General features: G+C 31.2%; 1 protein-coding gene across 2 annotated transcripts; it reads left to right on the top strand.

The window, feature by feature from the left end:
- Positions 1-109: 109 nt before the first annotated feature.
- LOC119681627 lies at positions 110-1726 on the top strand. Of its 2 annotated transcripts, none has more exons than XM_038094871.1 (4): positions 110-309; positions 546-752; positions 817-931; positions 1001-1726. In XM_038094871.1, exons 1-4 carry the CDS (start codon positions 206-208, stop codon positions 1166-1168), a joined length of 594 nt encoding a protein of 197 aa, XP_037950799.1. In that variant the 5' UTR covers positions 110-205; the 3' UTR covers positions 1169-1726. The 2 variants fall into 2 exon arrangements, with proteins under 2 accessions (XP_037950799.1, XP_037950800.1); XM_038094872.1 differs by lacking the exon at positions 110-309 and adding an exon at positions 399-474.
- Positions 1727-14718: the final 12992 nt, after the last annotated feature.

The following is a 14718-nucleotide window of genomic DNA, read 5'->3' as shown; positions in this document are numbered from 1 at the left end:
AATAAAGTGCTTGATTTTCCTGCTGGGTGTTTGAAAACAATATCGAAAAACTGGCATCACTCTATATTACAACAAATGTCAAATAATGGCGCTCTTAGCATTTTCTTTTAATTTCATAATTAAACGGCACTTATTACTATTTGTAAAGTTATTGTAGTAATATTGCGTTGTTTTGCGTGTGCGTTTCAAGTACAGTAATAACGGAATGGCCGAGGAAAAAGAAAAAGCCAATGAAATACAAGAAGAAGTTGTTAAAAATGCTAAAGATGAATATTCTGCAGTTTTTCAGCAAATGGTAGCAAAGTTGAGGTTAAGTATAATGTCTGCAATATTCTGAATGAAACAATAAACAAAAGAGTTGAATAAATTTGCATTTTATTTACCGGTCGAGGCTTGTTGCAATATGTATTATTATCAAATCATATTGCACATTCCCCGGCCTGTAGAAATAATGCAGCTGCAGCATATATTAATGTACTATATTAAGCTAAACTATTTCGTATAGAATCAATATTTTAATATTCTGTATATTATTATTAATGTAGTGCCGAGCATTTTGAACTATTTGCTAAAGTCTTTAAGGAAAAAGAGAATTCAATATTGAAGTTTCCAGAGGATTGGTTGAAACAGAAACTATTGAAAGGAATTCAACATACGCAGGATAAGCTTTGGTCAGTAGAAAATGTTGGGACAAATTTAGCTTATCTTCAAATATTGAAGGAAAAATATAAAGAACATGCACATAAAAATTGGTAAAATAATATAATATAGATTTTTTTTGTGTTAAGTAAATTTATTTTTGTTTATATTGTATAGGAAATATGAAAATAAGAGTCCAGAGGCTCGTACGATACCCACTTTTATGTTTTACAAGGAAAAGAAAATACGATTTATGCAGAAACAAGTCGAAAGTCAGGAGGCAAAATTGGCGGTAAGATGGGAGCTATAATATTGATGTAATATCATTTAAAGATATATATTTTACATCTTAATTTTGCAGGATTTGCGCACAAAAGTTATGAGCAAACGTGCACATTTAAAAGAGATTGAGCAAGCACGCGTGTTGCTTAAAGAAAGCATGATCCGTCATACTAAAATATTTGAAGACATCAAGGCTGACTTAAAACAAGTGTTGCAGGATGCAAAACTTTTGGAATACTCTTCTTAATCTTCCAGTGCTCAGCATTTCATTTGTTTTTTTTTTTTAATAATATGTACTTTTATTTATTTATTAATAATAGAGGTATATTCTATTTAATATTTATATTCTTCTATGTGAAATATTTTTGCATGAAGTGAATAACGTGCTGTGAGTTGTTTAAATATATCTATAATATGTAGTATAGCTATTTGTAATTAATATAATTTCAAAGTTATTGAAATTTTCTTAAAATAATTTATTGTAAGCGTCTCAAATTAATTTTTGTTTTTTATTATTTTGTTTAAATATTATGGTACTTTTCACTAACATGTCAACGTTGTAATTACTTCCTCGTTATTGTCCCGTACTCGTTTTAGATTAGTTATGTTTTTTGGACCACCTACAAAAGTGAATTAAGAATATCTAATTTAATATAAAATTTCAAAATTTTGTTGTGTTTTAATTTATTTTTTAGTTTAAACTTATGTCGATGTTTTTTATAATTAAAAATAAAATTTATCAAAGTAGTTTTTCAAACATGTATATTCAAATTAATAATATCTAAAAATAAATGCATTCTTCAATGCAACTATATTTCTGGCCATTGATTTTAGTACTGATTATGGAATTGTAGTTGCCGATCCTAAGTACGATCACGTAAACTGGTTATGTGTTAAGGTTAGGTTGAGTTGTAGGTTAGATGGTTAGGTTAGTTTGTACCAGCGATCCAAAGGAATCCACTTAGCGGCTTAAAACCACTTTGAACCTTTAACAAAGCTTATTTTATGTAATTTAGTATAATTTGTCATTTGATAGTAATTTGTATTGTTTACAGTGGCCTTCAACAAGGAGTTCACTTGTGATTATTTTTATGCAATGATTTATAAAGATATTCGATTAGGAGTTAAGGAAGTGCTTTGATAAGGCTACTTCCACTTTTGGCGTTCTTTACCATTGTGAAACCCTGATGTAAAGGAATTTATTATCAATTTTTCATAATTCGTTCCAAGAACAAAATTCGAGAAGTTTGTCAGTTGTGCTAGAAAAAATTAATGCTGTGAAAAAGCTGATAATGCATGATCGTTAGGTATATATATAAGGGGTTGAGGGTTGAGGGATCCACCTACATGCACAAAATATTGCACTACCATTTTAGCCTTGCCATTTTAGCCTTATCATTTAAGCCTTCTCATTGGGTCTCACAAAATTTGATAAAGTCTTGCAAAATTACGTTGACTCTAAAGAATATATAAGATTGTGACAGATGAAAAATCATGTGTATATATGGCAAAACCAAATAGCAATCGATTGTATGAGTGTTTCATGGTAATCCAAGTTATAAAAGTCGTACCTGATCGAAGTACTTTAAAATAACTTTCACCTGCTTTTTGGAAAACACTGATTAATTTTTAAAAATTCTATTAAAACAATGTAGAACGATCAAACCTGAATAGTACACTACTCCAAAATAAACCAAGCAGATAATGAAATGATGAAACCAACTGCCAATAATAAATAATTCTTCACCCCGAAAAAGTGAACACCCAGATATCGGCTTCAACACAAAGTGACTTTGCTAGCACTAAAAACATCGGTGCAGTACATACACCGTACAGTACAGATTTAAAATACATCAAAGACAAACTGCGGGGATAATGATTTTCGACGATGGAAGAAAGCCGTAAATAGGTTCAAAACAAAGTCCTTGAATATGTCTCAAGCGGAATGTATGAAATAGCTATTGCTAATTTTTTAAAGCATAAAGGTATAGATTATAAGGGAGACTATTTTAAAAAATAATAATTCCATTTTTAATGCTAAATCATTGAGTCATTTATGATAAAATGTGCAATTTAGCATTTTATTATTCAATAGAACAATTTGGTCTGAATGATATCTTTATCTGGGTCGTAAAAATATTTTAATTATTGAAAACTATTAATTGGTGAAGCTAGTCTATAATGTTAAATTTTTATGTATAATATCAGGTTTTTAATATATGCCTTGTAAAAATACTTTAAATTATCCAACATTACTTCGGTTAACAATAAATAAATAAATCGCATTCCCATTTCTAGATGCTTTTAAGACCTTTTAATTAACAACAGAACTCCATATCAAACCCATACGCAATAAAAGTAATTCCTGGTGTAAACCAAAGCCAAACACAAGAAATTTTACATCAATTAATGCAATTTTGTTGTAATTGAGCGGCAAACAACATTGACACCAGCAGCGCGCACCAAGTCATCATGTGCCCAAAAGTCTGGGATAGGCAATGTGGCTGCACACAAGCGCTACTTAATGCTTTGCGTTGCCGATACGTTTACTTCCGTTTAAACTGGCGGATACGTTCGACTAAATTGCCTTCGCACAGAGAACGAGGAACGAAAGAAAGGTGCATGGACATCAATGACAACTGCGAAACTAAAAGGAACAAGAACTCTAATTATCCACAGACACGATAATGTACAATTGACAAGCGATGTAAGGTACAGAAGACACCGCCAATGACGACACGTTGACTCTGATAAGGTAATAGCTGGAATACAATATCTAAAACCATAAGAAGAAATATGCATTGTATTTCAACATAGAAAATATGTAAATGGAGTTTCTAAATTTAAATTTAATTTTACTCCAACAGCAAAGATAAAGAAAATAAAATTCATTTTAAAGTAGTGACTACGCAGAGACTGACTTATTTACGATTATACGATTATTTAAAAAACAAAAAAAAAATAGTAGGTAGATACTTAAAAACAATATGTATAAATATTTCATATCTTGTTTAGCTATTATCTCCGGCTGAAGTAATGAATACGCAGTGAGTCTTAAGATAATGGTCTTTTACTCATAGTGATAATAAATGTATAGTATATTGGCCACTTAACTATGTGGTTGCGAAGCATGTACTATTATTAGCAAATTGTTTTAATATTTTAGGTAAATACCTGGTACAGTACTGACCTATTTTAGAAAAATAGAATACTATGTTTATTTAGTAACACACCGGAAAATAATACAAACGGATTTATTGACTAGCAACCGATCATAAATAAAGAGAAAATACTCTGTTCTTCGAATAAACGTCAAAACGCCAGCCTTTAGGATAGTATAATATCAGCCGTTGATTGAATCCCCTGTTTTAATAATTCCGTCCTGGTCACAAGACTTCCAAAACCAGGAAGTCACAAAACATGTCACTGACATTCTTCTCAAACAGAACCAACTAGTTCAGATGGTAACGTAGGCTACGACCTCTTATATTATATATTATATACGACGACTAATTTAGTTGAGTAAATTTATTTATATTTTGTTTCAGAGTAGAAAAGCATGTATAGTATTTTATTGTGTTGTAAAATTTATATTCCTCACATCTTTAAAATCTTAATTAATTAACAACGTTGCAAATATATCTTCTTATATATAAAAGTAACTACATAATTTGTGCTACTTAAATTTACGCATAGTTGCACTATAATAACCTTTTAATGCAGTTAATTTTTTTTATGGAGTTTCAGTTTTAATGCATTTTAGGATGGAAAAGTTGTTGACTGAGAATTTAACCTCCTCTGGCAGTACCAAGATTTCAGTTGACTTGCAGTAAAAAATCTTTATTGCCATTTTTGACACTGATTAGCATAAGATTTACATTAGCACAACATTTTAGCCTACGGCTCTACCCATAAACAACAATTAACCTTTTTTTTCTTATTTGTTTTCCAATGCAACAATCTCCGTACAATGGATAACCAACACGAAATTTCAATAAACTCATATGTCCATATGCCAAAGTTTTTCAAAAGAACGTCCATCCATCGGGGAGAAGTAATTGATCATTTGTCAATTAACAAAGTGGCTAGTAAAAATTTTAAAGAAAATAGTAGATGAGCATCAACATGGATTCCACACACCAGAAGAATGAATTACTGCTTTCAACAGAAAATTACTATTAAAAGTAAAAATGAAAATATTTGTAAAATTTAATATATTTACCAGAAGATCGAAGTAATAGTCGATGAAATTTTTTTTACATATGCTCGATGTTGATGTTGATCAGCGCTCGTTTATCGTCATTGATGGATCATCTTACAGGTTCGTATCTTTATATTTTTTTTTATCTCTCTAAGGATTAAGCAATCTGTTTTATTTATAATTAATTATTCACTTATTTCCAACTTGCTCGATAAGCGAAATATTTATTTCACTGTCCAACTAAAATAGAAATCCCATTACCCAAATGCCATACATAGTGAGAAGTATTATTATAGGTAGCTATGTATATATTTTACGTGATATATATATAGGTTAATCTCGTTAGTTATAGTTAAAAGAAATTGAATTAAAAAAAAAAAACAAATAAAAAAGGGATCGCTTAGATCAACGCAATAACAAGATGTGGCCTTGTATTAAATGGAAGTCAAGTGCAGTAATGTCTACGTTAACCTTATTTTTTCTATAAATGTGTCTAATGCAATAGTAATGCCTACGTCCTCTAATCAGGTTTAGGTATAAACTGATAATAACTGTTAATAGTTAATAAATTGTTAATAATTAAATGATCCAATTATGTGAATAGTTAACATAATTTAAAGAACATTTTTATTGTTATAATTACAATAATAACCGAATATAAACGATTTGAAAAACGATTTCTGATAATCTGGTAGTGCAGCACATATTGTGATTAAGATGTACTCCAATGTAAAGGGGATGACCCGCTTACTGAATATGTTGGCTGACTACTTTAGGTCTTTGACCAATATGTCATTTAAAATATCAGTAGAAGCTGTTCTGAGTTTGAGTAATCTGTCAGCAGATAAACTCATTACAAATACCTATTTTTTAAACGTTTAAAAGTGTTAGAGAGAAGAGTTCTTTAGTCCTTTACGATTTGGTGATGTCAATCATATCCAAATGAATCTCAAGCTTATGACCTTCATCACGGCATTAACATTGTTAAGCGAATTAATATACAGCAGCTTCGTTGACTAGAACTAGAGCACATAAGTATTGTCAGAGACAGTGCTGCAGCAAAAGAAAATGTTTAAAGTAAGTAATCATGAGTGGATTAAATATTTGATTTATACTAAATAAAGGAAAATTGCTCCGATTTTGGCGTGAGTCATCTCAAAATCGTTTGTGAGTAGATTATCACAACCAAATCTCTGACGGCGTAATTTTCCTTAAACACACCTGATCAGAACGCCAAATCAGAATTTGATCTTTAATATGATTTTGCGCATATGTTTTGGTTTACATCCCGAACAAATTTCCAGTCGGGAAATGAAGTTTTTCACAGGCGTGGGGCGTGTAGTGTTATGTGTGCACGCAGTCCTTAAAATTAATTTTAATAGCTTTTAAAGTAGTCATGATGTATTAACAGTGAACACAAATGAACCAGAAAGTATCAAACATAGTGTACTGTTCTGCATTTTTGTTAAAAAACTCTAAATGAACAATACACTAAATAAAATCCGAAATATATCATAAAATTATAGTGTATAGTGTTTCCGACATCTCCTGTAAAACTTTTAATATTCGCGTTATGTTCTTTTCTCGAATGTAGTGATATTTTAAATGATTTTCTCACTACCTTTAGTGATCTTTTTAATTGATATTTTTTGATAAACACTAAAAGAACACTAAAAATACACTACCTTCGGGATAAGATTCGCTCTAAAGTTGACTATGATCGAGAAAAGATCAATAAAAAGATGACTACTTTTGAGAAAAGAACACAGCGCGAACATTAAAAATTTTACAGGAGATGTAGGAAACAGTACACTATTTAATGTTTCGGGCATGTCGCTTTCATATTTTGTGTACTGTTTGTGGTTATGTACGTCGTATATTACGATACTGCACTGTTTATTTTCGTTTACTGATTAATAATTAATATTCATATGTATATATATAGTCTTTCAACTTGGACGGGCCTTATTTTTCATTGCAGTAGGTGGAGAGCATTGGCAGCCACAGAGTGAGACTTAAACCTACTAAAATCCAGATTTCCACAGCATAAACGAAACTTCATTTCAAAAATCAGGGGAGAGAGATGTGAACATATAGGCTTAATACCAAGCGACCTAGGTTCGTCTAAGCCAGAAAGCATGGGAGATAGGGTGATGCTGAAGGGGCTGTATGGTAAAAGGGTGCGGGTGAGACTATCGATAAACTTTGTGACTAGGGTCACGAAAGCCGCGGTTATCAACGGGAATTGTGTGGAGATTACGATCGCATATATCGAAGTAGTGGGACAAGTATTGGGGGGAGAGGGTTTGTAGCGAGAGGCTTCAATGAAGCCTTCATGGAGGGTGACCACGTGTATTATCTTTTATATTAAATATATGCGGCTTACATTTTAAAATATTTTTATGTCACTCCATGGTTAAGTTCCAGCTCAGTGAAGATTTTTAAACTAAAACATCTGTGTATGGGTGTACTTAATCTAGCAACTGATTGTTTTCTTGGTGAATGAATAGTTATAAGCAATTAATTTATAATTTCGAAGATAATGTATTTTTTTGATCACTTCATTTTTTAGTGCTTCTAGTACTTTGCAGAAAAAGTGCTGATAAAGATATTAGAAATATTTATATATGTGAAGCATAATTTAAAAGTAATTTATTTTTTATTCGCATGTATCTGAAATGATCATTGATTTGTGATAAATTTCAGCAAACTTTCATTACGGTTTATTTTTAAAGTTTTACTAATTTCAGTGCCGAAATAGATTTTTGTAATAAATGCTAGTCATTCTATTCACTCGCACAATAAACATTTTTATTATATTCTTTAATTAAGAATAAAATATTTATTGATCACATTCTCTTGTTTTAATCTTCAAAAAAATATGGTCGTTAAATATTAAATTCACACCCGCTTAAATGGTTTGATTCTTCATATCGAATAGTTAAAATCTCTTAGGAGATTGCCGCTGTGCTCAGGAGCGTATGTGGCTAAATTACAGTTGTAAGGTCAAACCATAAATTCGCTGAAATACTGATAAATATTAAAAGTTCCTAAAATAAATTGTAAAATTCCAAATAATGCCTCATCAGCACAGCGGGATAAGGTGTTGCTTACAAATCGGTTAATAGTAAAATCCCACAAAACATATAGGTCAGTCATAAATCACTGAAAGCATTTATTGTGCCCACAAATTGGAAAAAATGAATGAATAAAATTCTATTAAAACACAAAACTGAATGCATTAGAAAATAGTACACAAACTCAAAATAGTTGGAAAATAAGAAATTACCACACTAAACCACAAAAATATATCGACATGAAAATTGCAAAAAGTTGCACCAGCAAATAGCCGTCATGTCAAATTCCCGAAAGGTTTCACATGCAGTTGCAACTTCATGGAATAGTTAACCACAAAATCAACAGGCTGAGTATCTCAAAATTATGAATTTCTAATAGTTTTGTTTTAGGAGTTCAATGGGCCAAAATAACTGCTAAATAATTAATGCTTAAGTAAATGTATGAAGTTAGCTGTTATTCATTAGGAGCTTAGCCAAGTAATACTTGATGCAGTAACTTTTTCATAAATCCTGATGAAATTGTACAAGTATAGATAAATTACAGAATAGATAAATTTTGCAAGCAATTGAAATTTATTTTAAATACAACAATAAATAAATTTTTAAATTTATTATGCTTTTAATACAATCAATGAAATTTATCTTAAATGTATGGTTTGCAACTACTTTCCTTAAAAGCTCTTTGTCTCCTACATTGTACTGGTAATAGAGGCCCTCCGACATTACTCAAACCGTAATCAAACAATATTAATGAAGCTTTTTATGTTTAAACAAAATTTATGCTGATTGCGTTGAAGTAATCCATTTATTGGGTGAACAGTTTTGTCATAAGTGGCTATAAGGTTAAGATATATTATTTTAAAGTCACCTCATCTATGAATGTTTAAAAAATTTAAGTTTATGATCATAAATCGAATACTTAAGGAAAAATTAAATAAATCACACATTAAATAGGATGATTAAATTTTGAAAAAGTGTACTACCCAACGTTTTTGTGATATACCAAAAAATGTGTAATGTCGTTTTTATAAGCGATGTCATACACATGGGTGTACACAGGTGGGGGCAAGGGACCCTCACCCCTTGATTTCAAAACGTTGTTATTGTTTTGAATAAAAATTTAATACTGTATCAGGACTCTCCCCTAATTTCGGCCCTGGATATGCCCATGGTCATACAGCGGAACTTTTTAACTATATTTATTGCTAGTCAGATGGGTACAAAATAATTAATCACACATAATATAACGCGTCCAAGGATAACTCACGTCTGTAATGGCCAACTAAGTAGGTAAGTAATATTATATTATCTTAATATATATAATATATATAGAAATATTGCTGTATATCAGTGTTTCTTAACCTTAAACGTATTGTGGATCGTAAATGTGACTGCGCAAGGATCGATATCATAGTCTTTTAAAAAATAATATGGATGAGAATGAGAATACAATATATCAATCAAGAAGTAAATAATTGTGTATTGTTAATCAGTGCAATCATTACAACTTTCATTTGTTGTAAAATTATTATTGTTTTATTAAAAATAGTTTTGAGTTATGGGGTTGTTAAATATTATTAACATATTTTATACATTAATTTTATATAGAAGTACTGTTTATCAGCGTTGAATTTAAAAGGTATTTAAACGACAATTGACCATTTTACTATACTATTCTGAATAACTGGAGAAGTTGTATGCGGTACATCAGCCATTCCATTTTTGAAACTTAACTTCGTTAGACACTTTAAAATACGAGTTTCGTTAAGAAGTGAGTGAAAAATATTCATGTCACGAAAAATAAGAGAACTGAACTTTAGCACAGATAGTTCTCGGTTTGTTGATAGAGTGACTTTTAGGTTCGCATAAAACCATTAGGACTGTAGTAGTTTGTCAGACTCCCTAACGATAGTATATATCAAGTAAAAGTATTAGTAATCAGAAAAGTAGAGATCTTCTTAAGCACTGTATGCTATAAGCTATGATAAATATCTACTCGAATTATTAGGCTGAAATCACTGGTATAAAGATAAAAGTTAAGTGTCTAAACTCAAATAATTAAATGCTTTGTTAGCTGGGTGATTTTCATTGTTAATAGTAATAATACATAATTTAATATATAATAATATATATAATATATGTATTATATATTAATATATAATAATTAAATAATTAGCTATGAATGCACCCCAAGGTAAAAGATCTTTTGTGCGCCTAAAAGCCCAAGTAAAACAATTCTAGACTATTTATAAACTTCAGAGACCAAGACCCCGCTTTCAAGGTAGACAAATTTATGTCTTGTCATAGTCGACAGGAAACACTTTCTACCGCAACTAGCTCGTACCTAACTCTCATTGCTTTGACTTACGAGAAATTGTTGTGGTCTTAATTTTAACTATTTGATTTGGGACGAAGATCCCGCTTCCAAGGTAGACAAGTCTACGTCTTGTCGCCGCTGGGCAGTTGCATAGTATATGTTCTAATGTTTCCTTCTCCTCATGACAGAGTCGACAGGAATCACTTTCTACCGTAACTATAGTCTTGACAAAAAATGTCTTTTGATTTGTATCTAACTCTCACTGCTTTGATCAGTGGTTCATATTAAAATCACTGCTTCATTTTATATCACATATGTATATTATATGGAAATTACAGTAAATTTTAAACTGCTGTATCAAGTGATACTCATGATAAGATGTTATCACTATTATCACTATTTATTAGATATTCAATGGCAAAAGCGATAAAATATATTTTTCAAAATTTTAATAATCCATTTTGTTGTTTGCGAAAAGTCATGAAGTTCGCATTTGCGGAAGAACACAAACAGTTAATTGAATTAACCTTAAACCGTTGAAATGCAATTCCGCCACTTCGGCATGTTTACGGGTTCGGATACAGAAGAGCCACAATTTGTTGCAGATTTTTGTTTATCACTTAGTTGCATACAGGCTTTTACTGTTACGTCACGCAGCAGTGCTGTTAGATTTCACGAGTAATAGTCAAGTAAGCATTTTTTGTGCATATTTCGCCTTTGATATGTTATTAATTTTATTCATTTCTTCATTTTTTACAAGTAATGATGAAATCTTCATTATTTTATGAGAAATTAGAAATGAGAAATGATAAAGTTTATTTCATTTTATCGTTTGGGAATTAGCGTTACGCATGCGTGTCCATTTTGTTTTGGGTTTGTTATTGCTATTGCTATTGTTATTGTTGTTATTCTTCCACTCGTATTCTCTGCCGCATCCACATCCGTTATGAGCACATGCATTCTGTTAATAGCTTTTCTTTAGAATTTAACTTTTCCTACATGAACATAAGTTAACCATTAACAACAATAAAAACGACAACATTAAAAGTAGAAATGAATGGAAAAACCGAGACTTGGCGAAAACAAAAAAAAAAAATACAAGAAATGCATATGGAAACGCGGAAACATGTTGCTATGTAATTGACAGTAATTAACATTGTGTCAATGTTGTTGTTGTTGTTGCTGCTGCTGATTCTGATTCTGTTTCTGTTTCTGACTCTGTTTGCAATGCTGTTGGAAATGTTATCGTGTGGCAACCCACCCGAAAAGCTTTATAAAATTCTTACTGCATTTTCAAAATTAATTAACAAGAATCTTTTCAGCGCCTTTCGCCGTTTATGTATGAAATATTTCACTTAAATACTTACAGACTAATTACGATTTTCTACTCAACATTTTTTGTTGTTGTTCTGCATTTCTGAATTTCTGAATTGAATAACAGATAGTCTGACACAGACAGTGTGCATCATCAATTTAGCAGATTTCTTCTACAGCTAAAACATGGTTGTGGTTACTCAATTTACTCGTCAGTTTTACAAAATTGTTAGTTTATCACTTAACATTTACGTTCATTTAAATCAGATTTGATATTCTGTTTGATGTATATATTAATACTTTAAAGATACACGAGCACGCATATAACATCGAACACTCACCACCTTTTTGTCGATTATAAAGCAGCTTTCGATAGCCCCATAAGGGATCAAGAATGAGCTTAGCGGTGAATTAGGACAAAACGAAGTATATATCGGCTACTGGTGGAAATGTGCGCACGGTGAACTAGTGGCTGGCGTAACGAACGCCAATGATGTCAGACGATCAGACGAAGAATCACCATTGCTAATAGGTGCTACTATGGGCTCAGTAGGCAATTGGGATGTAGAGCTCTCTCTTGACAAACGAAACTTATGCTCCATACACAATTTCCTAATCGCAGCTTGCGAATGCCATTCTAAAAATATCAACAGCCTTTAAGGTTGAAATTTAACGCTTCATTCCGCCAGAAAAGGTTCTGAACTGTATACAAGATCGACCTCTCAATACAAACATCGATATGTGAACTGTTTAGGATAATAGAGGAAATCAGCAATAGAGTGTCTTACAATTAATGGGCTAACCGCAAAGACTGTGGGGTCGCTAGAACCTTATGGCCTTGTTTGGACAAAAATTAAACGAAAGGCCTTTTGGGGTTTTAGGCACTGTGCAATTGCGCCTATGCTCCAACTGTGGCGAGTTCCAATAAATGGATTATGCAGAAGTTGCCAAGATAAAGAGGAGGCAAAATCTATCAACCACTTCCTGTGTCTCTGTCCAGGACTGCAGACAAGGCGACTTCAAAGTCTTGGGAATCGCTTTTTCACTGGCTTGGAAGAGATAACGAAAGTAAACTTATCGGATCTCCTCAACTTCATTTGAAAAATCAAATGGTTTAACAAGGATAATAAAGATTAGCAACTCGTCTCTCCCGGCAAAATTTTTGAGGGATAATAAAGGTAAGAACTTGCCTCTTTCGGTAAAAAGAGGGCATTACAATGGTTAATATATGCCTCCGAGTGGAAGTGGTGACATGCGCTGTCAGCATGCGCTTTCTGAACCTAATCTAACCTAAGGTTTTGTGAGAGACGAGGTTTTCGTCTGCTTAAAATTTAACAACCACTTAAATTCAACACTAAACTAGCTAAAGGTTCATTAAACCTCAACAAACTTAAATCAGCTTATTTTCCCAGTATGATATAAAATCAAATGTAGGTTTGGATTGACAACAATTGGAACATTAAAATTAAAATAGTTTCTTTTTTATATCGTTACTCATTTTATTCAAGCATTCCGGAATTTATTGTAATTTGCAATGACATTCACATTTTAATAGCTATTGCATTTCATATTTTAATAAATTTATAAAATTGTTTAAATTTACTTTATTTAGTTCTTAAATAAAAAACTTGGAAATAACTTAAAAATTATGTCAGTGCTTAATAAAAATATATTCTATCGCATAAATATAAGATTGAGGTTAATAGTGACTTCAGATGTAATTAAATTATTATGCTCATACTTGTTGGTCATAAGAAATTTTAATAGACAAATGTCAAAATATGTCCAGAGAGAACATTAATTATATTATTTTATCAGTGTTCAATTCTACATCTTAAACTTTTAATTACCAACTCAGTATCATTAGATGGAATATGCCAATACGCTACTGCCAGAGCAGTAGATACTGCTTTCTTCGGTGTCCTAATTTTTCAAGTGTTCAAGTGGAGTGACGTTAAGTTAATCAAAAATTTTTGTCTTGTCTTTAGTTGTTTTTCATTCGAGAGTGTAAAAATATGCTTACACACCTACAGAAATGCCATATTTTCCTCTATGTATCATGAATTGAGTTTTATTTGCATCGTTATCAACTTTTATCTACTTCTGTTAAAGCTACTGACAGTGTGTCAATGAATCAAATATATATAATTTAATATTCGAAGCTCGGTCTAGCACACATCTTTCAAATTTATTTAATTAACACTTGAGAAATCTTCGAAAACTTCTACGTTCGACTTTTCTATAAATTTAGTTAAGTTATTTTTGTATGGCATTTAAAAGAAAGATACAAGATACCAGTTGAGCAGAATGACTTTGATGGTGAAATACTGAGCAATTTCAATCTAAGATATAAGAATAAAGAAAAGTTGCTTAAAATTCAGATCATTCGCTGAATTGCTAAAACTTATGTTCACATAACGGAGAAGCACTAAATGAATGCATTTTAAAAACTATTCTTTTTAATTGAAATCTCGTGCATGGAGGAGAGGACCGACTATCAACTATCAACTCTTAACTATTAACTATTATCTATCGAATGTAAAATGTTGCAATTATCAAATTGCTACACATAAAAAGATAAACTATATTTTAAGCTGATGTCTTATCGATACATCGATCGTCTATGTAGTTTGAAAAATTATGAGGCGTTCTAAAACAATTTTCGTTGAGAAGAGCAGAGCATAGGAAGGAGTATTGTTAGAATCTGTGTATAACATTTAACATTTATTATCTTTCCGACAAAATTATGTAACAGTGATTGCCTATTAAAAAACATACTAGCTACCAAGTTTAAGTTACTAAGATTAATTCTATTAAATTAATCAATTCAATAAAAATTTGTTGTTTACTTGTACGTAATTGATTCGAAGTATTTGTTCGTTCCTCTT

This window comes from Teleopsis dalmanni, chromosome 2, assembly GCF_002237135.1.
Source record: "Teleopsis dalmanni isolate 2A chromosome 2, ASM223713v2, whole genome shotgun sequence".
Lineage (NCBI taxonomy): Eukaryota > Metazoa > Arthropoda > Insecta > Diptera > Diopsidae > Teleopsis > Teleopsis dalmanni.
This window is presented reverse-complemented; position numbering and strand designations above follow the sequence as displayed.

Bases quoted from the DNA above. Each gene is read 5' to 3' on its own strand.
- LOC119681627 (XM_038094871.1), top strand. From the start codon at position 206: ATGGCCGAGGAAAAAGAAAAAGCCAATGAAATACAAGAAGAAGTTGTT. The intron at 753-816 runs GTAAAATAATAT...TATATTGTATAG, and splicing joins GAACATGCACATAAAAATTG to GAAATATGAAAATAAGAGTC. The intron at 932-1,000 runs GTAAGATGGGAG...TTAATTTTGCAG, and splicing joins GTCAGGAGGCAAAATTGGCG to GATTTGCGCACAAAAGTTAT.